The sequence below is a fragment of the Podarcis filfolensis genome (genome assembly GCF_964270895.1).
Source record: "Podarcis filfolensis genome assembly, chromosome: 9".
Lineage (NCBI taxonomy): Eukaryota > Metazoa > Chordata > Lepidosauria > Squamata > Lacertidae > Podarcis > Podarcis filfolensis.
In genome coordinates, this window is record NC_139610.1 from 24,047,175 (window position 1) to 24,071,537 (window position 24,363).

Here is a 24,363-nt window from a genome sequence, read left to right on the forward strand (position 1 = left end):
TATTTTAAGTATACACTGTATTTTCATTTGAATCCAGTTACACATATAAAGAAGAGCCAAGCAAGAGCAAAAATAGTTGAACGTAACAAATATGTAGTTACATATCAGTTCCAAGGATACCAAACAAGTCTGTTGAAAGTATCAATTATTTGTTCATTTCTTAAGAAAGAATGGCAGGGAGTATTTACAGTTCGATTTTTGTTGTTTCATTAGAGTGTTACTAAAGGAACTTCCTCCTGCAGCCACCAGTGCTTCCATATGCGTGTTAAGTATAAAACTGATAGCAATATGTATCTGCTGCAGGCTGTTTTCACATGTAAAACTTAAAAGTTTTGTTTTGCTTTTTAAATAAAGTAAGCTGCCATCTATCAAGTTAGACCACTGAGTCTATGTAGCTCAGTATCACCCCACATTCACATTCCCACCCCACAAAGCACATTCAAGACACATTTAAAGTGCATGGCTTCCGTCCAAAGAATACTGGAAACTAGTTTTCCTTTAACAGACATGCAATTCCCAGTACTCTTCTCAAACTACAGTTCCCATGATTCTTTGGGGAAGCTATGTGCTTTAAACATGTATAATCATTATATAAATCCAGACTTATACCCACTGCTCATGACTAGTTGCAATCCAAATGGAACTGCATGATTCCCAGCGCATGCTGTGCAACTCTTCTGATTATTTATTTATTCATTTTTGTTGTAGTCAAAGCACACACAACTTGTGACCTGCAGAGCTGAACATTGTTCACTAGCTCTGCTTCGAGTCTGAGAAGTGCAGGACAAGCCACATTGTTTGTTCTCTTTATAGGCAGCAAGAGCCTGTTCCATCTTGGCTTGGCGGGCACAAATTGCATAGGCTGGTGATACTGTGGGTTAAACCACAGAGCCTAGGACTTGCCGATCAGAAGGTCGGTGGTTCGAATCCCCGCAACGGGGTGAGCTCCCGTTGCTCGGTCCCTGCTCCTGCCAACCTAGCAGTTTGAAAGCACATAGGTACCGCTCCGGCGGGAAGGTAAACGGTGTTTCCGTGCACTGCTCTGGTTCGCCAGAAGCGGCTTAGTCGTGCTGGCCACATGACCCGGAAGCTGTACGCCGGCTCCCTTGGCCAGTAAAGTCAGATGAGCGCCGCAACCCCAGAGTTGTCCACGACTGGACCTAACGGTCAGGGGTCCCTTTACCTTTATTGTAGAATGTGCATATTTGTTTGCTTTGTGTTCTAAGGCTACTAAAGATCAGAGGTGGCAGAAATGGAAAACTATCTTATAAAAATGCATAACACGACTTGTCTTTGCCGCTCCTGCCCACTGCAGTTTATTGCATGCACAGTAACAAAGGGACGGGACACAACTCCTTGCCCCCTAAAGCACCAACACATGCCAGACTACAGTTCCCAGGTTTCTTTGGGAGAAGCCAGGCCAGTTAGACCGGTATAAAACTAACATACAGTTTTGTGTAGCTGTAGCTATATTGCAATCTTATACATGTCTATTCAGAGGAAACACCATGGAGTCCAATGGGGTACGTGATTACAGGAACGCAGCCTGAATATGTGTTTCAATTTGGTGAAATAAGTGGTTGGAAATAGATATTTAAGCACATACATATATTGTCAAGACTCTCTCTTTGAGATGAACAATTTATATAAAAAATTGTAACCGTTTATGAAAAATCGAAACCCTGACAGTACGGAATTGAACTATTTAAAAACCTTATTTTGAAATTGTATCCAAATCCGGAGAGAGTGATAATAGTCAGACAGGCAGAGGGCACAGAGACAGACACAAAAGGTTGGATGCATAGAAGCAGATTCTCATAAGTACTAAGCAGTCATCCCCATTGTTAGATGACCAGAGTGAACCATCATTTATATAGGTAAAATCAAAGTTGACTATCTTCAAGTCCTTCTGGAGGTACATCTCGTTCAGTTTATTTAATGTCCGCGCAAAGGCGTATTTAGATGCACAGCTATAAGCTTCCCAACTATAGACTTTCTTGAAATGCATATCAAACCACGGATTATCCTGAAAAGAAATAAATAAAAAGAGAAAAATTATTACTTTTATGATAGTGTCTAAATCCTTATTGCACTGCACTCAATTGCCTTGTAGCTTGGGCATGTTATTGTGGATAAAAAAACATTTATTGATCCAAGATAGATTTTGGAAATGTTTCCCAAACTCTTGGGTGGTTCTAATTTGTACAACTTGTGCCAGTTCTTTTTGCTGCTGTTGTTGGGGGTGGGGAGGGAATCCTTCTACCAGTTAGCAGAAATTTTGATGAAATAGAAATATTTGAATAGTTATAATTTGCTTCAGATATGTTCGTTGCTATTAAAAGTTAATATTTCTGAAATTTTGAAGTGGTGTATGTAATTGAAATAGAATCACATGAGAGCAAGAGTACTTTCCTCTCTCTGTCTCTCTTTCACTCTCTTTGACAAATCAGGCCTAAGTCTTAAAGCAGTGGCCTACAACCAGTGTGCCATGGCACCCTGGGGTGCCTTGAATGGTGCTCAGGGATGCCACGGGCACCACTGTCCTTTGTCCCTCTTTCCTTCCCTCCCTCCTCTGATGCCCTCTCACACCTCTGCCTCCCAAAGGGTTGTGCAGCTGTTTGTTGCAGCAGCCCTAGCTACAAGCTCTCCAGGCAAATTGTGCCTCTGGGGCTGGCTTTGGGGTGCTTCCCAGGCCCCTGTGGCGCAGTGTGAGAAGGAAACTCTCTTTGGGGCAGGAAGACAGCTCAGAGACTGAACTGTTGCTCAGACAACTCCCAAAGAGAGAGGAGAGGAGAGGAGCCTGAGGGAACACTCCACAAAGGTGGGTATTTGAAAAAGGATGAGAGGCTGCAGGCAAGGGGTGACATAACTGGGCTCCTGAGCCCCACAGGGGTGTTGCAGAAAGACTGTAGTTGCTTAAGGGAGCAGTGGACTCAAAAAGGTTGAAAACCTCTGCCTTAAAGTATTTAAAGTTCAGTTAGGCCAAGAGGTTTAGAACTTGAAGGTGAAAGGAAGCAGGGAGCAGATTTGAGAGACATGGGGTGGAAACCCTGGTGAGGAAAGAAATTGCCAACTTTTATTTCCAACTTCCTTTTGCTCAATAAATTAACCAATTAAAAGTAATAATGTAAATTGCATGTGAATTCCTGCCTTTCTAGATGCTGTGTAATTTCCTAGTACTGAGGATAGTTCTTCTTCATTCAAAATGTTTGTATTCAATTAACAAAAAGTTTGGTTTAATATGTTGCATGAATGAATTTCCATAATTTGAGCTCCAAGATAGTGGCAGTGCTGAAATTGACCATAAGATAACGTACTATATCATTACTGCTTAAATAAGACTGCAATTTCCACACAGTTTGGAGCTTGAGAGAACATGGAAAGCCCTTAAACTCAAATGGTTCTTTTTGTTGCTGCTGCTAATTGGATAAGGTTCATAGAACTGAAATAGATTGCTTAGTGGTTTTGGCCAGCAAAGCTTGTATGTGGAGCAATCATAGTATGGATATGCTACAAAATATTCAGCCTGAAATCTCATGATGCAATTTTAACATAATAACTTCTTGCGTTAGTGTTTCATCCAAAGATTACATCACAAACTGCAGTACAATGATGCCTTATATAAAAAGCAGTCCTTACAGTATCAGCTTCTTTCCCATCAATCATCTCCAAATCATCAAGAAACCATTTTTCAGATATTTCATAATTCTCATCAAGGCCTATTCTAAAGTGTTTCACCATAGTTATTTGTACTTCTTCACCTTTTGTTACTGCAAGACAAAAAAAAAAAAAGAGTTTGCACAGATCATACATTTCTGCACTTATATGAAAAGTAATTCTCTGTTATTTTTAGAAACCGTATATAATTTCAATTAATGAATAGGACCCAACAGTGTCTGAAATTTGTTAAGTTTGGATACACTTAGCAGGCATATTTTATCTTGTGCAATAAGCATCCTTATTTGGAAGCAAGTTCCAAATGGAACTTACAAGTAAATGTGACTAAGATTGCCACCTCAATATACAAACACTTCAATGGCACCGAAACATCCTGTACAGGCTGGCTAATGGATGTACAATGTTACTGATATATTCATATAAGATTGTGAGGGTAAAGTTCACACTGCCTCGAGTGTTTTGTGCATTTGTCCACTCTTAGATTCTCTCACACTGATGTTGCATTCATGTTGCATCCACTAATTTACCTAAATCTGGCAGCTGCTTCAGAGCCAGCGATTTCACCTCTTTTACATGCTGCTATATTAATATTATTATTAATAATAATTTTATTATTTATACCCCGCCCATCTGGCTGGGTTTCCCCAGCCACTCAGGGTGGCTTCCAAAAGCACAATAAAACATCAAACATAAAGAAACTTCCCTAAAGTTTGTGGGGGAAAGGGTTAGGAAATAGGTGCTTGCAGGAAGAAGCCTATATAATAATAATAATAATAATAATAATAATAATAATAATAATAATGTATTATTTGTACCCCGCCCATCTGGCTGGGTTTCCCCAGCCACTCTGGGCGGCTTCCATAGAAACCAAAAATACACTAAAATATCACATGTTAAAAACTTCCCTGAACAGGGCTGCCTTAAGATGTCTTCTGAATGTCAGGTAGTTGTTTATCGCTTTGACATCTGATGGGAGGGCGTTCCACAGGGCGGGCGCCACTACCGAGAAGGCCCTCTGCCTGGTTCCCTGTAGCTTTGCTTCTCGCAATGAGGGAACCGCCAGAAGGCCCTCGGCGCTGGACCTCAGCATCCGGGCAGAACGATGGGGGTGGAGACGCTCCTTCAGGTATACTGGGCCGAGTCCGTTTAGGGCTTTAAAGGTCAACACCAGCACTTTGAATTGTGCTCGGAAACGTACTGGGAGCCAATGTAGGTCTTTCAAGACCGGTGTTATGTGGTCTCGGCGGCCGCCCCCAGTCACCAGTCTAGCTGCCGCATTCTGGATTAGTTGTAGTTTCCGAGTCACCTTCAAAGGTAGCCCCACGTAGAGTGCATTGCAGTAGTCCAAGCGGGAGATAACTAGAGCATGCACCACTCTGGCGAGACAGTCCGCGGGCAGGTAGGGTCTCAGCCTGCGTACCAGGTGGAGTTGGTAGACAGCTGCCCTGGATACAGAATTGACCTGCGCCTCCATGGACAGCTGTGAGTCCAAAATGACTCCCAGGCTGCGCACCTGGTCCTTCAGGGGCACAGTTACCCTATTCAGGACCAGGGAGTCCTCCACACCAGCCTGTCCCCCAAAAACAGTACTTCTGTCTTGTCAGGATTCAACTTCAATCCATTAGCCGCCATCCATCCTCCAACCGCCTCCAGGCACTCACACAGGACCTTCACCGCCTTCACTGGTTCTGATTTGAAAGAGAGGTAGAGCTGGGTATCATCTGCATATTGATGGACACCCAGTCCAAACCCCCTGATGATCTCTCCCAGTGGCTTCATATAGATGTTAAAAAGCATGGGGGAGAGGACGGAACCCTGAGGCACCCCACAAGTGAGGGCCCAGGGGTCTGAACACTCATCCCCCACCACCACTTTCTGAACACGGCCCAGGAGGAAGGAGCGAAACCACTGTATAACAGTGCCCCCAGCTCCCAGCCCCTCTAGACAGTCCAGAAGGATGTTATGGTCGATTGTATCAAAGGCCGCTGAGAGATCCAGCAGAACTAGGAAACAACTCTCACCTTTGTCCCTAGCTCGCCAGAGATCATCAACCAGTGTGACCAAGGCAGTTTCAGTCCCATGATGAGGCCTGAATCCCAATTGGAAGGGATCCAAATGGTCCGCATCCTCCAGGTGTGCCTGGAGTTGTTCAGCAACCACGCGCTCAATCACCTTGCCCAAAAATGGAAGATTTGATACTGGGCGATAGTTGGCCATACTGGCCAGGTCTAAAGATGTTTTTTTAAGAAGCGGTTTAATGACCGCCTCTTTCAGCGGATCTGGGAATGTTCCCTCACAGAGGGAAGCATTCACCACCCCGCAGAGCCCATCGCCCAGCCCTTCCCGGCTTGCTTTTATTAGCCAGGATGGGCAAGGATCAAGGAGACAGGTGGTTGGTTTCACACGTCCAAGCAGCCTGTCCACATCCTCGGGGGTAACGGATTGAAATTGATTCCATGCAGCTTGACCAGACAGGGCTCTAGCACTCTCCCGCCCCAGCCCTGCTCCCACAGGGTGGTGTCTAGCTCCATCCGAATATGAGTGATTTTATCTGCAAAAAACTTTGCAAAATCGTTGCAGGAGATCTTGGGGTCTTTACAAGGCCCCAGTGGTAAAGGTGGTTCCGTTAAATTGCAGACCACCTGAAAGAGTCTCCTGCTACTATTTTCTGCAGATGCAATAGAGGCGGTGAAGAAAGTCTTCTTCGCCGTCGCTATCGCCACTTGGTAGGCTCGACGTTGAGCTCAAACCTGTGTCCGGTCAGATTCGGAGTGAGTTTTCTGCCACCGACGCTCTAGCCGTCTCAACGATTGTTTCATCACCCTCAGCTCTGGGGAAAACCACGGGGCTGTCCAGGCTCCATGCAATCGGAGAGGGCGCTTCGGAGCCAGACAGTCGATAGCCCTGGTTAACTCCGCATTCCAGCGGGCCATCAGGGAATCAGCTGAAAGGCCATCAACATGGGATAAAGCATCCCCTACCACTCTCTGGAAACCATTTGGATCCATTAAGTGGCGGGGGCGGACCATCCGAATTGGTCCCACCTCCCTGCAGAGCGGAAGGGTCGTGGAGAAGTCCAGTTGCACCAGGAGGTGATCTGACCATGGCACTTCTTTCGTTTCGCTTTTACTTAGTGTCAGATCACCCACGTCACTAGAGGTGAACACGAGGTCTAAGGCATGCCGATGACTATGAGTTGGGCCCAACTTATTCAGGGACAGCCCCATGGAGGCCATGCTTTCCACGAAGTCCCGAGCGGCCCCTTGTAAGGTCGTGTCGGCATGGATGTTAAAATCCCCTAGGACAACCAAGCTAGGTGTCTCCAGGAGAACATCCGCCACGACCTGAAGCAGCTCGGGCAGGGAATCCTTGGTGCAGCGGGGAGGTCGGTACACCAAAAGGAATACTGTACTGCCCCTATTGCCCAACTTCCAGAACATACACTCAGAAAACTGGGTCTTCCCAATAGGACGCCTGATGGTAAAACACAGAGCCTATCACTGCCATGTTTGATATCCTGAGAAAGATGCTCTCCACCCCAGACCCAGACCATTTTCTCTTCACCTCTATACTGCTCAGGTTGCTCATCCTCCCTTCGCTTTACCAAGCAGTGGGAAGAAAGCAAACAGCTCCATCTTTCTTTCACACCGCCCCCCCCCCGATTGCTACCGCCTCTAACCAACTGGCTCAAGGCCAGGACCACGGTATCTTGCTTGGAGTACAGTATCTGCAAAGCCTAGGATACACATACAAGTGCTTCACTTTGCACACTTGGGACTTCCAAGTTTTGCTTAGTTTCAGTGGAGCTGTCCAGGGTGCTGAATGATGGAAGATGCCATACGCCCAATGAAGACCTGGAAATGGAGTGTGTTTGTTGTGGTTTACCTCACACACTGACTCAGCCTTCTGACAAGTGTATAAAGAATGATGCATGCATATGCACTTTGTAACTGATGCACTTTGTGTGATTTGCATGATGCAACATGCGTGCAAGTTTAAAAGCCCAACTCCTAATATACTTTTATATATATATATATAAAAGCGCTATGAATATCCACAGGTAATCCTCAGCATACTTACTTTGAAGTTAATCCTATTAATTCCAGTGCGGTTTATTTCTGAGTACAGCTAGATCTGTCACTTTGAACCATGATCCTGAATACATTGACTGAAACCTAAGAGCTATTTTAAATACATACAAAGGATTGCGCAGGCCCCATGGATTTATTTATTTTTGACATTTCCTGTTCAGAAGACCAGACTTCTATACCATATCACAAACTGCTTTTGGAAAATTTTAACTTACAAAAGTTTTTTGCCATGTGTCATGAAAGACTGCTGCCTGAGAAGCACCATTCCAAATCCCTTTGTTTGTATGCAGCTAGTTTGCCTCTTTGGAAACTGGCCACTGCTTTGCTAAATATAGCCTTTCCTTTTAAAACAATTTTTGGAAGACAATTACAGTGGTACCTCAGGTTACAGACGCTTCAGGTTACAGACTCCACTAACCCAGAAATAGTACCAGGTTAAGAACAAATTGAGAGCTGGACCATAAAGAAGGCTGATCGCCGAAGAATTGATGCTTTTGAATTATGGTGCTGGAGGAGACTCTTGAGAGTCCCGTGGACTGCAAGAAGATCAAACCTCTCCATTCTTAAGGAAATCATCTCTGAGTGCTCACTGGAACGACAGATCGTGAAACTGAGGCTCCAATACTTTGGCCACCTCATGAGAAGATAAGACTCCCTGGAAAAGACCCTGATGTTGGGAAAGATGGAGGGCACAAGGAGAAGGGGATGACAGAGGACGAGATGGTTGGATAGTGTTCTCGAAGCTACCAGCATGAGTTTGACCAAGCTGCAGGAGGCAGTGGAAGACAGGAGTGCTTGGCGTGCTCTGGTCCATGGGGTCACAAAGAGTCGGACACGACTAAACGACTAACTAACAACAACAACAAAGAACAAATTAAGTTCTTAACCTGAGGTACCACTGTACATAGTTTTTCCTGTGCACAACCCAGTTGTCAAGCAAATTGATTGGAACCAAGTTGCCTTTTAAGTTAATAGGAATGTGGGTGCATTGGCGGACCTCGGTGTCTCAAATTTCAGTGGCACCTTGTGCAGTGCCAAAATTTGGTGCCCACTGCCTCTCGCCTTCCATTGGACGTAAGAGTGGTGGCGCCTGTTGTGAAGCCCAACAAGCTTTGTGCCTGGTGCGACTCCAACAGTTGCGCTCCCCTAGAGCTGCCTCTTGTGACTGTCAGGGTGAAGCTCTGGGTAAAGCAAAGTGAGGACTGTGAATATCAAAATGAATTTCAGAGGCAGCAGTAGGTTCTGAAACTCCATAGTGACTTACTGAATCTTGGTTTGGTCTATGTTAATTTTTGCCCAGCAGTGAAGCAAAGAACCACTGGATTTCAAGTGAGAAAAATGCAGATACTGAAGGATCTTGTTTTGAGGGAGGTTTTGCAGATGGCACCTGCAAAAGGGCAGCGTGAAGGAGGCTAGCAAGAGCAAATGTGTCTTCTAGGAAAAGAATCTCTCATGACCAGTAATTTCATATTTTCGGCTATACAGATAAGGAAGCAAGTTTTGCCCCAGAGGCATTCTGTCCTCCAATCCATTAATTCACCACCCATTCTGATTCCGTGCTTTAACATTCACTGAATCTGAGGTGGTGGCCTTTGATGGTGTCCCTGCTTTTTCTTTCCTAATATTCTGGGCAAAAACGATTTCTTCACCCCCTTTTGTACAGTCCTATTGATTACAAAAATGTTGCTCCCCCACTATTTCAGAAGAAAACTCGTCCCTCTGCATTCTCTTGAGGTCTTGCATTTGGAAATATTTAACAGCATGAAACAATGTAAACAGCAGATCTTCATATTAGTGGCATACCTCACCCCCAACATGGGTGATAACAGAGCACATTGACCATACATTTAGGTGATAAATATAAGCAGAAGATAAACAAGGATATTAAAGTCTTTCAATTCATTGAAAAAATCTTTGAAAGTATTCCGACTACAAAATTATTTGCTTCATGTTACAAGTGCTTATATTATCATATTGGGAAGAAAAGAGGACAATCTTTCCCTAGGGTTTTGTAGGAAATTTTACACACATACAAACTTCTGATTAGCATCTCTGTTAAACTACCAAAATAGCTCTATTGGCGATGATTTGTGGTGATAAATTATTGCATTACAAAAACACCTAGTATCAAGGCTCAAAGCAGTGGAACAAATATCTAAACAATTTGTAGTTGTACTTACATAAGAAGGAAAAACTAACATATCCTCTACAATGGCTACCAGAACTACAATGCAAACAAAACCCACAAACTTACAATATCTTCTAGCTTCACACATTTCTCAATTACTGGAAGACATAGGGAACCTGTAAACACTGTTATGAGTTGGGCCAATTTGAAGCATGCAGGGAGATGGCAACAAACAATTAAGATAAGTCAATCCTGAGCACATTGGCTTGAAAATGAATGCAGGAAGAATTACGGTACATCTAATCAGAAATAGGCTTAGTACTGCAGATTGAAAAGGAAGATGCCATTTCACTGGCACAATATGAAATGCAGTCTGCCTACAGCTGACACAGTGAGATGTAAATAAGCATTTACAAACAAACTCAAGCTATCAGCTAAAACCTCCTATTTAGGAGTAGGTCCCATTAAAATAAGTACAACTGAATTCCGAGGAACCATGCATTAGAATTTACTGTAAAACTAGATTACTATTCTTTTTCTTGGACTTGTGGGAAGCACCAGCCTCTTAACTCTAAACGCTTTCAAAGTCCAATCCCCGTCACATTTGCTTTGAAGAAAATTTCATTGATTTCATAATTCCAAGCAGATGTGCTTAAGACCGCTGCCTTACTTGGAAATAAATACCATTAATCAGAATACATCAGATTTATTGGAAATGGCATGAAATTGCAGCCAGGAGATCCCCTGTCAAATATAAATATTTAACATTTGTGTTGGATTTTTTCAAAGCATCCCACACACATTATATCTGTCCGTTATATTACCTTTCTGCTGCAGATAGACTGAGGCTGAGAGAACTATGGTTTCTCTACAAGGCGCCACATTAGTTCATGACTAAGGAGAGCTTTGAATCAGAAATTTATGGCTCCCAACTCACACTCTTAGTCCCTACATCAGGTTGGATAGCTGTAGCCTGGACCTTGTTAGGCCCTTCCCTATTTACCTGAAGCGCAGAGGTAGAAACGATCCTTGCCCGAACACTCAACTTCAATGAACTCATACAACCTTTGCCCAAGGGATTTGAACAGCTTCTTGTTGAGGTCCTCTTTCACCAACGATGACATTGCCTTGGCTTTGATCACGAGCGACCCAGGCAGATGTTTTGTTTCCACACCTCTCCTCCTTCTTCCTTCGAGAGTCCCTCCAGGAGTTAGGACCTGGGTTCAGTGTCACACGGCAATCAGGCCACAGCTCCCAGCTTGTTGGCCAGAAGACCAGCGGCCCCATTCAGAGTCCTGCCCAGCAACAGAGGTTCCTCTTCTCTGACATAGTTTGCTGATGTGAAGAGAGATTGTCTTCTGTGGGTCTCAGCAGCCCCCTGACTTTCACAGGGCAGAGGCATCTTTAATACCAGAGCAGCGAGGAAGCCCCATTCGCACTAACTCATTTTGATTCCATTATCCCAGTCAGTTAACAGCTGCCTGGAGGTATTGATTGAGATGATCTTCCATTAAGGATATTACCACTGGCGAAAGAAGAGACAGGAGCAGGAGCTACATCTCCTCGCCCGCCCTCATCTGCAGTGCCGCTGCTGTTCCCGAACACTTAACTTTTGCCACAAGTCTACGTGCATCGCTTCAGAAATGAAGGGAAGCCAGCCAGTTCTGGCTCCGAAACCACCTGCCAGTTCAGAAAGGGCTTCAGCGCTAAATCCAGATCTTCACTTTCAGGACACCAGAAAAAAACATCCACCATCCGGGTTATAGTAATTCTGGAAAGCTGGTTTTTCTCATGTAACCCTTTCCATGCTAGAGTTTTGTTCCAATGGTATACAAATGTTGCAAAACATTTCGTTTATGAAACATTTTGTTCATCCTTTCCCAAAGCTAATCCCTTCCACAAATATTTTTGAAATCATTCAATTCTGTGTAGTCTTAATGACTTCCACCTGCTTAATTTCTCTCTAAGCCAGTGGTTCCCAGCCCCTTTTTTGCCATGCCCCACCTAAGCATCTCTAAAATCCTGATCCGCCCCCGCCCATGACATATAATTCTAATTATTCAAAAAGTGAACTCCTATTCATGTGGAGGAAAAGGCCATTATCTTGGTCTAAACAAGCTTCCAAAATGCCTCCTTAAATATCAAATTGCCCCCCTTGTGGGGCGTGTGCTTCATGTTGAGAACCATGGCTCTAAGCCAGAAGTCAGCAACCTAAGGCCGATGGGCCGCAAGTGACCCATGGGGGGTCACTTAACCGGCCCATAAGCCACTCCTGAACCAAGCCGTCCGCTCGTCGAGTCCCCACATGCTGCGCTAAATTGGCACAGCACAGCGCTGGGACTCTCTTCCGCAGCTCCGGAAATCGCTTCTGCACATGCCCAGATGCCAAAAATTGCGCCTGTGCAGAAGCGATTTTCGGCATTTGGGCACGTGCAGAAGTGATTTATGGCACAATGGACATGTGCATACATGATTTCTGGTGTTGCGCTGCGCCGGTCTGGCCCACAGAGGATCTCTGTGGGAGTGATCCAGCCCATGCCCAGTAAGCCTTGTTGACCCCTGCTCTAAGCTCTATATTTTGCCTGATGGGTTCAACACAACATATCTCCTGTTTTTCAGAGGGATTAGCCCCATTGGGGGGGTGCTCAAAAAGTGCTAGACTGGCAAGCTACCCTCAGCTGACGACCTGAGTGGAAAGAGCATCTGTAAACACTATTGATTTTAAATAATATCTTTAATTCATCTCCTTGCTCATTAGCAGAATTGCTTTCTCTTTTCTAATTCCCCCACTCCTCCAGGGAGGCTATTAACAGCACATTTAAGCCATTTTCACAAATGATATTTAAATCAGTTTTGCATTTTCTCTGCTGCATGGAGTATTTACTAGGTAGAATGTGCCTTCCGTTTAAAATGATCTCTCATCCGCTTTCTATGTTACACAAATAGAACAATCGGAGTAAGGCGTAAGTACCATTGCACTCATGTTCAAATAGACAAAACTAATGAAACATCAACGTGATGACCCATTTTATTTTGAAAATCTGCTTCAGGAGGAAGTCACTGAGAGGGGGGAAGCATTAGTGGGGAGGGGGTGCCAATCCTTTCCTCACCTGACAAATCAATTATCTCCTAAAGTGGCTTTTCAAGCCAAAGGGATGCAGGTGGCGCTGTGGGTTAAACCACAGAGCCTAGGACTTCCCCATTAGAAGGTTGGCGGTTCGAATCCCTGCAACGGGTTGAGCTCCCGTTGCTCAGTCTCTGCTCCTGCCAACCTAGCAGTTCGAAAGCATGTCAAAGTGCATGTAGATAAATAGGTACCGCTCTGGCGGGAAGGTAAATGGCGTTTCCATGCGCTGCTCTGGTTCGCCAAAGTGGCTTAGTCATGCTGGCCACATGACCCGGAAGCTGTCTGTGGACAAACACCGGCTCCCTCGGCCAATAAAGCAAGATGAGTGCTGCAACCCCAGAGTCGGCCATGACTGAACCTATTGGTCAGCGGTCCCTTTACCTTTATAGCCTTTGGGCTGCCATTTCATGCATCATGTGTAGTTTGGCCCTCAGCTGGTCTTACTTCTGATGACCACCTCAGCTTTGTAACTGAATTATGCTTCTTCTCCATACACTTTTATATCGCCCTCAAAGACACCTGTGCATAAACATGAGTACTGTACTATTGAAATGCAAGCAACCATGTGTGAAAGGTGTATTTTCACAGCAGTTTCCTGAATGCTCGGTATAGAATTTTACAAAGAATTTGTGTTTAAGGATGACTTGGAGCATGGAAGGTAGATTGAAAGTATATTGGTAAAAAAATTGTAGGAGAGGGACGCAACCGTGACCTTAATGTGGGTTTCTGCTATAGACTTCCAAGATGACTTGGATAATGCCTTCCTAAAGCAGATTATCAAAGGTTCAAAAAAGGAGAGAGAGACATAATAGTCATGGGAGACTTCAGCTACCCTGATATCTGCTGGAATCCAAACTCTGCCAAGAATGCAAAGTCCAACAAATGCCTCTCTCTTCTTTTTGGCGAGCACTCATAGCCAAGTAAGATTGTCTTCCATAAACACGGTTTTAAAAGTGAGTCCATAAATAACTGTGGAGGCCAATTCTGGATCCACACATCCTTCTACAGTGGGGACATAGGTTTCCAGGCAGGAGTTGGTCATAGTGAGGGTTTGCCAGGCGTGCCTACGTCTTAAAACGTTTCTCCCTTGCAGTGGCGTAGCGTGGGGGGTGCAGGGGGGCCCGGCCGCACCGGGTGCAACATCTGGGGTTAGGGCAAATCCATGGGTTAGGGGGCGCAAATCCACGGGTTAGGGGGCGCAAATTACTTGCCTTGCCCCGGGTGCTGACAACCCACGCTACGCCACTGCTCCCTTGTGTCCTGAGTTTGAGTGTCTTCAAAACCCACGACACCTTTGGTAGAGGCTGTTCTCCAATTGGAGGGCTTGCCGGCCAGTGTTTCCCAATTGTAGGTGTCTATACTACATTTTTTTAGATTTGCCTTGAGAGAGTCTTTGAACCTCTTTTGCTGACCACCAGCGTTATGCTTACCGTTTTTAAGTTTGGAATAGAGTAATTGCTTTGGAAGACGATCATCAGTGGCTTGCTGACAGTGTCATTTCCCAGAAGGTGGAAGAAGCAACAAGGGGGGTCATCTCTCTTAAGGGTAAAGGTAAAGGAACCATTAGGTCCAGTCGTGACCGACTCTGAGGTTGCGCACTCATCTGGCTCTATAGGCCGAGGGAGCCGGCGTTTGTCCACAGACAGCTTCCGGGTCATGTGGCCAGCATGACTAAGCCACTTCTGGCGAACCAGAGCAGCGCATGGAAACGTCAATTACCTTCCTGCCAGAGCGGTACCTATTTATCTACTTGCACTTTGACGTGCTTTCGAACTGCTAGGTTGGCAGGAGCAGGGACAGAGCAAAAGGAGCTCACCCCGTCGAGGGGATTCGAATTGCCGACCTTCTGATTGGCAAGTCCTAGGCTCTGAACTGGCCTAACAGTCACTTGGCGGCAGGCAGAAGTTCAACTGGTGCAGCTTCTCCTCGCACGCAAATGCGGTGTAAGGGGAAGCCCCTCCACCTGTTGAAGTTCTGCTACGCGCAGCTGTTTTAAGACACGGAACCTGTCCAGAGGAAGGAAGGAGAACACCGGCTCTTGTAAAGATTCTTTCCCTCTCCGCGTTGCGCGAGGTTTCCGCGCCCCAGGGCGTGTTCCCGTTCCCACCCGTGCGCCCAGGGCGAAAAACATGCCCGAGGCTTCCCTGTCCCGCCTTCGTGTTGCCACAGGAATGAGCCCGAGGCTGCTCCTCCCCACGAAGTGTTGGAGACGGAGCCATGGCCGCCTCGCAGCGAGAGGCAAACCCTCTCTCCCCTGATGGGGATCGCTCTCCCGCGCCCGCCTCCTTTGCGCTTCCTCGCCAGGGAGAGGCGCCGGGACGCCGACGGTTCCGCCGAGCAGCCGCCGCCGCCGCCCATCTCTGCGGGCTGCTGCTGAACAGGAAAAGGTAAGTCGCCCTCGGCCGGCTCCACTCCGTCTCCCCTTAAGACCCGCATGCTGAGGAGGCGGGAGGCCAGTTGTTTCAGCACCTTGGCCAATGGGGGGGGGGATAGTTGCGCGCTCTGTGCATGCCCTGGGACTATTGCACATACGCGCGCGCGCCTTTCTTTCCGCCCCATGGGAGCCACGGCTAAAGAGAGGCGTTTGCACGACTTTTTTAGTTAATAAACAAGTTAGGTCAAAAGATCTAGAACTCCTGACTCGTTGATTTAGAGCTAGATTTCAGAGAACTGACTCCCTGGAATGGCTGTGGAAAACTCCCCACCCTCCAAATTATTAAATAAACACACAGATCTCATACATTTGGGTGGATGGCGAAGCTGCATCTAGGCAGTCTTCTCACTTTAGGAAGTGTTCAGCCTAATGTTTACTTGGAAGCAAGCCTCACTAGGTTCAGTGGGACTTTGAGAGTCAGCAAAGTGCGTTTAGGGGTGCATCTTTACGCTGCCACCATGTTAAGGCTTTCTTCTGAGTAGGCATGGATTGCATTGCGAATAAACCCAGGAAGTAAGAAATAAGTCACAGAGTTGGAGGGAATCCTGAGGGTCATCCAGTCCAACCCCATCCGTTCCATCACCTGTTGATGGATGGACACTCATATAGCAGCTATCTCTGGGATGGCTGCTGTTGGGCTGAGTGGAAGGAGGCGTATCTGAACCCAGAAAGTAATAATGAATTGCATTCAAATACATTTGCAAGCTGACACAAAAAGCTTTGCAGATGAAACTGGGAAACACTGGCCTGCGAGCGCTCCATTTGAAGAACAGCCTTTACCAAAGGTGTCATGGGCTTTGAAGACACTCGAACTCAGGACGCAAGGGAGAAACGTACTAGGAGGAAGGCACGCTTGGCAAATCCACACCGTGATCAACTCCCACCCGGAAACCAATGTCCCCACTGTGGAAGGACGTGTGGATCCAGAATTGGCCTCCGCAGTCACTTACGGACTCATTGTTAAAACCGTGTTTATGGAAGACAATCTTACTTGGCTACGAGTGATCACCAAAGAAGAAGAAGACAAGAATGCAATTTCACTGTCTTCCCCTTTCCACCCCTCTTTTCCCATGTCTCTTTTCCGATAGCCTCATATTTCCTATAACGATAATGTCTTACCTCGAATATGACTGTTTTGTTTGACTACAGTGGTGCCTCGCAAGACGAAATTAATCCGTTCCGCGAGTCTCTTCGTCTTGCGGTTTTTTCGTCTTGTGAAGCACGGCTATTAGCGGCTTAGCGGCTATTAGCGGCTTAGCGGCAATTAACGGCTTAGCGGCTTAGCGGCTTTAAGAAAAAGGAAACAAACTCGCAAGAACTCGCAAGACGTTTCGTCTTGTGAAGCAAGCCCATAGGGAAAATCGTCTAGCGAAGCGACGCAAAAACCATTCGTCTTGCGGGGCACCACTGTAATTCAATGACTTGAAAGCAGAGACTCTGTACATTCTGTTATTACCCAGGAAAATCTTAATAAAAACATTTAAAAATACAGCTTTCAGTATGTGCTGTTTTGTTTGTTTGTTTGCGTTCCCATTATCTTGAGCTCTCACCTCCGTAACTTGGAAAAATGTACCTCGGCTTAAATGTCACGTGCATTGCTGCCTGCAGAAGTTTGTTCCCTACCATATTAAATTACTGGTAGTCTCTAATTACAGGTAGTGAAATTCTATGCTTGTTTAACTCAAAAGAAGATCCTGCTGAGTTCACCAATGCTTATTCTAAAGCAATTGTACAGAGGAATGCAGTCTGAGTGCTCTTTTAACAAATATTCAGGGATGCTTGCCTGACCCCAGCCTTCCTCTTCTCCTTGTTTCTGCAACTGGTAGTTCTTCCCAGGGAATTGCAGCCTGGATGTCAAAGGAGTTCTTATGGGACCCCAAAACAGTGTGAAGCTTGCATGCTACTGCTTTGTTACTACTACACTCTGGCTGTGCATTGACACTGGTTCATCAGTGCTTTGCTTAATATGAAACTACAGAGGTACCGTGGTTGTCAAACTTAATCCGTTCCGGGAGTCCATTCAACTCCCAGAACTGTTCAAAAACCAAGGCATGGCTTCCAATTGGCTGCAGGAGCTTCCTGCACTCAATCGAAAGCTGCGTAAGCTGCGTCGGACATTCGACTTCCAAAAAACGTTTGCAAACCAGAACACTCACTTGCGGGTTTGCGGCACTCGGGAGCCAATTTGTTTGGGAGCCAAGCCGTTCGACAACCAAGGTACCACTGTACTGTCAAAGTTTGTTTGTTTGTTTAATGTACAAATTACTGAGATGCAAGAATAATGAACAAGTGTTTCACACACTGCCTTTTTTTCTGAATAAGATGGACTAACAAAATGCCAGTTGAAAACAATCTGTTAAATTGAAAGTTTTAAAGTTTGAACACCCTGTAGACTGAAATCAGCTCAATAGTTGGTTTTAGTTAGAAGAATTCGGTGTTTACAGAACTGACAGTAAAACATACTTACTCTGGCAATTTTACCAATATGCAAGGAATGTGAAGCCTCTTGCCGGGGGGGCGGGGAAGGCTAACAACAAGCAAGAATATACAAGTATAATTTTTTTTTGTTTATTTAACAAAATTTATATAATGCTTGATTGTTAGAAACCTCTAAGCAGTTACAAAAATTCACAATGAAACATTCAAATTACTGATTAAATACAGGTGTTTCAGAATATTCAAAAGATGATTCAATTGTACGCTTTTTCTCTATGGTTTAAATAACTTCCTTATAATTTACCAAGTTAGCACATGAGTCCTGTATCTTTGTATCTGCCTTATTTAAGTATTGCTTTATCTTCACCTTATTATAGACGTTGTATGTACCATTTATTTATCTTGATTAACACTGGGAAATTTTTGCTGCTCTCAATAATTAGAAACTTTTTTTTTTAAAAAAAGAAAAGTATACTGACAGGCAAACCACGATGTCTTTTGAGAAAGGGCTAGATAAGAATAAAAATAGATAAATATTGTGTAAGCTCTTTACTCCAGAATAGCCAATGCCACACTTTTTTTTTCTTGTACAGATATATTGAAAGGAGTCAGGCAGTGCAATGGGCAACATTTTACCTGGAGAGGCAGATGAACTTCAAAAGTGACTTCTTGTTCAATGTCAGTGATTATTCTAAAAAACAATTTGTGAGTATTTTTTTTATGTTTCATGAGTCCTGAAATCTCTAAAAGCCTGGTTGCTGTGTCTCTTGCCTGCCAGCCATAATCAGTCTGCCATCCTTTTATAATATGAGGATAGTAATACTGTCCTGTGCTTCAATACTCTTGTAAGGAGTACTTAGATCTCATATACGTGCTGTCTATCTGGTGCTGTTATTACTGGGGCAATTCAGAGCTGATTATGGAATACAATTTGGGGTGCAATGGGTCACATTTTATACCCATACAAGTTTATTTAGTTTATTTCTATATGAAGAATTCTGATAGATTTAAATAATGTTCAAATAAAATTATTCCTACATTGGGTGTAGTTGGGGGGGGCGGGTGGAAATACAATGAACTGCAGTGCCCTGTTTAGGGAAGTTTTTAATGTTTGAAGTTTCATTCTGTTTTTAGTGTTCTGTTGGGAACCGCCCAGAGTGGCTGGGGAAACCCAGCCTGATGGGTGGGGTATAAATGATAAATTATTATTAATTATTATTATTATTATTATTACTACTACAATGCATTTTCACTTTAAATAGCTTGAAGTTACCAAGTGCATCTCTAGGTTTGAAGTCAGCATGACTCATTACCCTGAATGTTGGATACGTACCCAGAAAAACTGGATTTCCAATCTAGCTTCTGCCATTGACTGACCCAAGTGGCAGATCATGAACTCAGCCTTGTTTCCCTACCTGCAAAGTGGAAGTAATGGTGCCAAGTGCTATTTAGGGGATCGTTTCTCAGTTGTAAGCATTTGCACGGAACATAATATTTTGTAATGTCATGCCCATTGCCTATTGATGGCTGGCATACCCCATCCAAAGCACTTATTTTTCTGGCAGAGCAAATCAAATGATTTTACACTATTAATATAGCACTTTTATAATGAACATTAACAGATGAGGTGTAATTCTGTTAACATTTTTGGTTTTTTTTAAAAAGTGGAAAATGCTGCTTTTGATGAGAAAATTTTATTCAGAAAATTTATTCAGAAAATTTCTATCCTTCTCTTAAGTCCAAAGAGTTACAGATTTGCTCTGTTTTGATGTTATTAATGTCAGGACTAAGTTAATTACTGGGAGAAGTTAAGGACATCAAGTTTTTATTTGGGAACAGAGTGATTAGAATACTGTAGGGCGAAACCTAAAACTGGATGTGTTTCTAGTAAACAGTGAGTTGGATCCAGAGAGCCCAATACATGAGCAAAAAGAACTTCCAGCTCCATTTGTTACATTACACAGTTTTTAAAAAAGACATGATCCTATAGGCTGCAACTGGATGGTGCTCTCAGGATCTCCAAGGGGTCTAGGCTAATTGTGGGATCATGTTTGCTACACATAGAGCAATTTTGTTCTCAAAAGTGTTTCACAAATCTTTCACAGCAGGCTTTAGTTCTAGGCATGCTTGTTTGGGTATGATCATTGTTAAATTCAGTGAGTTTTACTTGTAAGCAATGCAGAGGTCTATTATACATGTGGAATACATTCTTGAAGAATTATGTTTCTGAAGTATGTTGTAACCCATTTTTAGAAAACAGTCAAACCAATACAAATATAGAGTTGAAAGAGATACCTATGACTGCAATGAATGCCTTTATACTGTGTGTATAAGTAACTAGGGAATAGCTAGGCTACAGTCAATGAAAGGCTATTGGATAATGTGTACATTTTCTTTATGTAGCCAAAGAAAGGTTTTGAAAAGCTTAAGCGTCTGTTACATATTTGTCCAAACCAAAGAAGGCAGGAAGACATTCTAAAGGTAAGAGAGAAGAAATACTATATAATAAATGAATAATAAATGAATAAATGAATAAATGAATAAATGAATAAATAAAATATTTGAAGCATTAATATGGAAAGGCATGTGCTGAATTCATCATCTTATATTTGTAAGTAATTATTGCTTTTGTGTAAATATTTAGCCACAGTACTGCATTTTGTTTACAATACTTCCCCCCCCTTTTTAAAAAAAGTTCTTTCTCATTTTGCCCCCAAATCCCCAAATAGGTAGCTGACGTTTTAACAAAAGTTCTGTCAATGTTAAAAGAACAAAGAGTTCCCCCGCCCAATAGCAGCTGATAACACATACGGTACATCCTGGCAGTGGTAAACCAATTACAGGATCAGGAATTGGTTAAGTAGGTGCAATCTGACAACCATTTTATAAATTAAAGATAATAATACAGTGGTACCTTGGTTCTCGAACTTAATCCGTTCTGGGAGTCTGTTCAACTCCAGAAATGATTCTAAAACCAAGGCCCGGCTTCTGATTGGCTGCAGGAACTTCCTGCACTCAATTGGAAGCTGCATCAGACATTCGGCTTCCGAAAAACATTCGCAAACTGGAACACTCACTTCTGGGTCTGCGGCATTCAGGAGCCGATTTGTATGGAAGCCAAGCCATTCAGGAATAAAGATACCACTGTATAGCCAGTGGGATCAAAATCTTTGTTGTTGTTGTTGTTGTTGTTGTTGTTGTTGTTGTTGTTTAGTCATATAGTTGTGTCCGACTCTTCGTGACCCCATGGACCAGAGCGTGCCAGGCACTCCTGTCTTCCACTGCCTCCCACAGTTTGGTCAAATTCATGCTGGTAGCTTCGAGAACACTGTCCAACCATCTCGTCCTCTGTCGTCCCCTTCTCCTTGGGCCCTCCATTTTCCCCAACATCAGGGTCTTTTCCAGGGAGTCTTCTCTTCTCATGAGGTGGCCAAAGTATTAGAGCCTCAGCTTCACGATCTGTCCTTCCAGTGAGCATTCAGGGTTTATTTCCTTCAGAATGGATAGGTTTGATCTTCTTGCAGTCCATGGGACTCTCAAGAGTCTCCCCCAGCACTATAATCCAAAAGCATCAATTCTTCGGCAATCAGCCTTCTTTATGGTCCAGCTCTCACTTCCATACATCACTACTGGGAAAACCATAGCTTTAACTATACGGACCTTTGTTGGCAAGTTGATGTCTCTATCAAAATCTTACATCTACATAAATGTGCTTAGGAATGCTGACCTAAAATCAGCATCCTGCAGGACCAGCTTCCGAAGTAGTATGTCATGACAGAGAACCACATTGACCACATACTTATGTTAGAGACACTAGAAAATATAGTCCTCTTGAGAAAGGTAAGAGATAGTCTTTAGTCAAAAGCAGCCTTTAGTTATTTCTGTTTCTAACAGAGAGTCTCCAGTGTTTGTCTAATATAGATTAGCGATGAAAAAAGCAGCGTTCAAATTTAATAAGTGGTGGGCGTCTTTCTCCTCTCCATCCTCTAAGGGGTTCTATGGGGAAGTTATAGTTTTAGCTCTTCCTCCATAAGCAAGCTGCACAATCACCTGTCACATACTAATGTATAAAGAAACATTTTGTTAGCTATCTGTAAAATAAACAGGCTTTTAGAGCTCATAGATTATTATTTTTTGTTTAAGTGTTTCAATATAAGAAGCTTTTTTGTAAACACAAGTCTCATTGCAAGGCATCTGACAAATATTGACAAAACTTTCTACCTCTTAAAGTTGCGTAACAAAGTGTTGCTTTGTTTATTAAGGCAGCAATCAGCAACCTATGATGTCTTTTTGCATCAGATCCTATGCCAGATATGTATTTCTTTGACTCATTAAACATGTTTTATATAAATAGTTGGGCGTTTCTTTATCAGTAATAACAAAACAAACCATACATCAACTGATAGTTGCTAATGCAGTTACAGTGGTACCTCGGGTTAAGTACTTAATTCGTTCCAAAGGTCCGTTCTTAACCTGAAACTGTTCTTAACCTGAAGCACCACTTTAGCTAATGGGGCCTCCTGCTGCTGCCACGCCGCCAGAGCACGATTTCTGTTCTCATCCTGAAGCAAAGTTCTTAACCTGAAGCACTATTTCTGGGTTAGCGGAGTCTGTAACCTGAAGCGTATGTAACCCGAGGTATTTAGATACAGGTAACCACTGTATTTAGATTTTTTCTAAAATTGTATAATAATAATAATGATGATGATGATGATGATAATAATAATAATAAATTTATTATTAATACCCTGCCCATCTGGCTGGGTTTCCCCAGCCACTCTTGTAAACCAGTTGCCCACTGCCACTTCCTTTCCACCCTGCAATCTCTCAGGCAGGGCCAGCACAAGACAGTTTGGCACATGGGGCAAACCACAAAGAGCCATGCCCCCATCAGGGTAGAAGGGAGGGGAATGAAGCTCTTCATTAGGAACAGGGTGTGTGGGGAGTGAAGATCTACATGGGATGTGTTCCTTGGAGGCTGGATCTGCTGCCCCTGTTGCCGCACCGTGCCTCATGAGAGGGCTAACCCTGTTCCCAGGTCCAGGAGGCAAGCAGAAGTGAGAAGAGGGATAGAGTGGCTTGCAACCGGAACAGGGTAAGTTGCCACCCTTTGAGTAATTAGTTGCAAGGCTGGACAGATTTTAACCTTGGGTTCTGCCTGGTTGTACCGTCATGTGAAAGACAAAAATCCCATGACTGCAAACATGGAGCAGGAATTCTAACAGTTAGATGCATACTAAGTGATCTTCTTTTGCTTATCACATTGTGATATTCCTTGAAGCTTTAATGAAAGAAGGAAATGTAAGCCCTACCATACCCCACAAATTATTAGGCAATCTCCGGAGTTCAGAAATTATATTTTAGGGGATGACACTAATGGCTTTACTACGTGACTCAACGCCAGCTTCTTACCCCTTTCCAATAACAATCTTGTAGCACAGAGTTGGAGAGAATGTTATAAATTATAGTTAAGGGGAAGTGTATTGAAAAGGTGTTAGTAGCCTATGGTCTATAGAAAAAGGAGATGTGAAAAACAAGTACGGCATATTTAGCCAGGCAGACTGAGGTGGTGGTGGTGGACATGGACAGCTGTTTTGGCACATGAAAGTAGAATCTCAGTGAACTGGAGACCGTGTTATTGAAAAGATTTTGGCAGGCAGAAATAAATGAGCAGTGACATGGGTTTGAATGATAACAGGATCACTGTACATACGACTGGTTCTTGCCACATTAAAACCAATGGTTTTGGTGTGCTGTGCAATTAAGGATTTGACAGCTCTTCTGGGGGACAAATCTGCTCATTCAGCTCATTTAAATTTCATGTGTTTGCATATTCTATAATTCTGCCTCAGCGTCCCCTCTGTCAATGGAAGTACCTGATATTCCTTTATTCTACATAAATGCTGTGAGGATAAATAGTGTGATTCAAAGATAAAAGAGAATACTACCATTTGGGACAGTAGTGTGGGCAGATAGGGTCTTTAACAGCTGTATAGAAAAGATAATTTCAGCAGGCGTAACTTACATGATGGTGGACTGCAGAGTCCAGTAATGACCAGGACACTGAGTCAGAGATTATAGCGCTACCAGCTGAGCACAGTTTATGTTGGTGATTAGCTGTGGGTTAAACCACAGAGCCTAGGACTTGCCGATCAGAAGGTCAGCGGTTTGAATCCCCGCGACGGGGTGAGCTCCCGTTGCTCGGTCTCTGCTCCTGCCAACCTAGCAGTTCGAAAGCACGTCAAAGTTCAAGTAGATAAATAGGTACCGCTCCGGCGGGAAGGTAAACGGCGTTTCCGTGCGCTGCTCTGGTTCACCAGAAGCGGCTTAATCATGCTGGCCACATGACCCGGAAGGTGTACGCTGGCTTCCTCGGCCAATAAAGCGAGATGAGTGCCGCAACCCCCGAGTCGGCCATGACTGGACCTAATGGTCAGGGGTCCCTTTACCTTTTAAACCTGAGCTGGCT

The 24,363-nt window shown here is 44.0% G+C and overlaps 2 protein-coding genes across 6 annotated transcripts in view; one reads left to right on the plus strand and one right to left on the minus strand.

Annotated features, from left to right (window-relative positions):
- The window catches only part of EXOC1L (exocyst complex component 1 like), a 113,314-nt gene continuing 88,951 nt past the window's right edge, over positions 1–24,363 (minus strand). For 2 of the 5 annotated variants that reach the window (XM_083630855.1, XM_083630856.1), the window contains exons 3-4: positions 3,640–3,770; positions 1,246–2,026 (exon numbers count right to left, since the gene is read on the minus strand). In XM_083630855.1, the coding sequence (XP_083486981.1) occupies positions 1,757–2,026; positions 3,640–3,741 (372 nt within the window). In that variant the 5' untranslated portion in view covers positions 3,742–3,770 and the 3' untranslated portion in view covers positions 1,246–1,756. Of the gene's footprint in view, positions 2,027–3,639; positions 3,771–10,900; positions 11,207–16,577; positions 16,591–24,363 lie in introns of those variants that run through there. The other 3 variants (XM_083630857.1, XM_083630854.1, XM_083630858.1) reach the window with 3 other exon arrangements.
- The window catches only part of LOC310770184 (cyclic nucleotide-binding domain-containing protein 2-like), a 44,637-nt gene continuing 35,506 nt past the window's right edge, over positions 15,233–24,363 (plus strand). Inside the window, exons 1-3 of the mRNA XM_083630655.1 lie at positions 15,233–15,411; positions 18,488–18,599; positions 20,298–20,375. Coding sequence (XP_083486781.1) covers positions 15,242–15,411; positions 18,488–18,599; positions 20,298–20,375 — 360 coding nt within the window. The 5' untranslated portion in view covers positions 15,233–15,241. The remainder of the gene's footprint in view (positions 15,412–18,487; positions 18,600–20,297; positions 20,376–24,363) is intronic.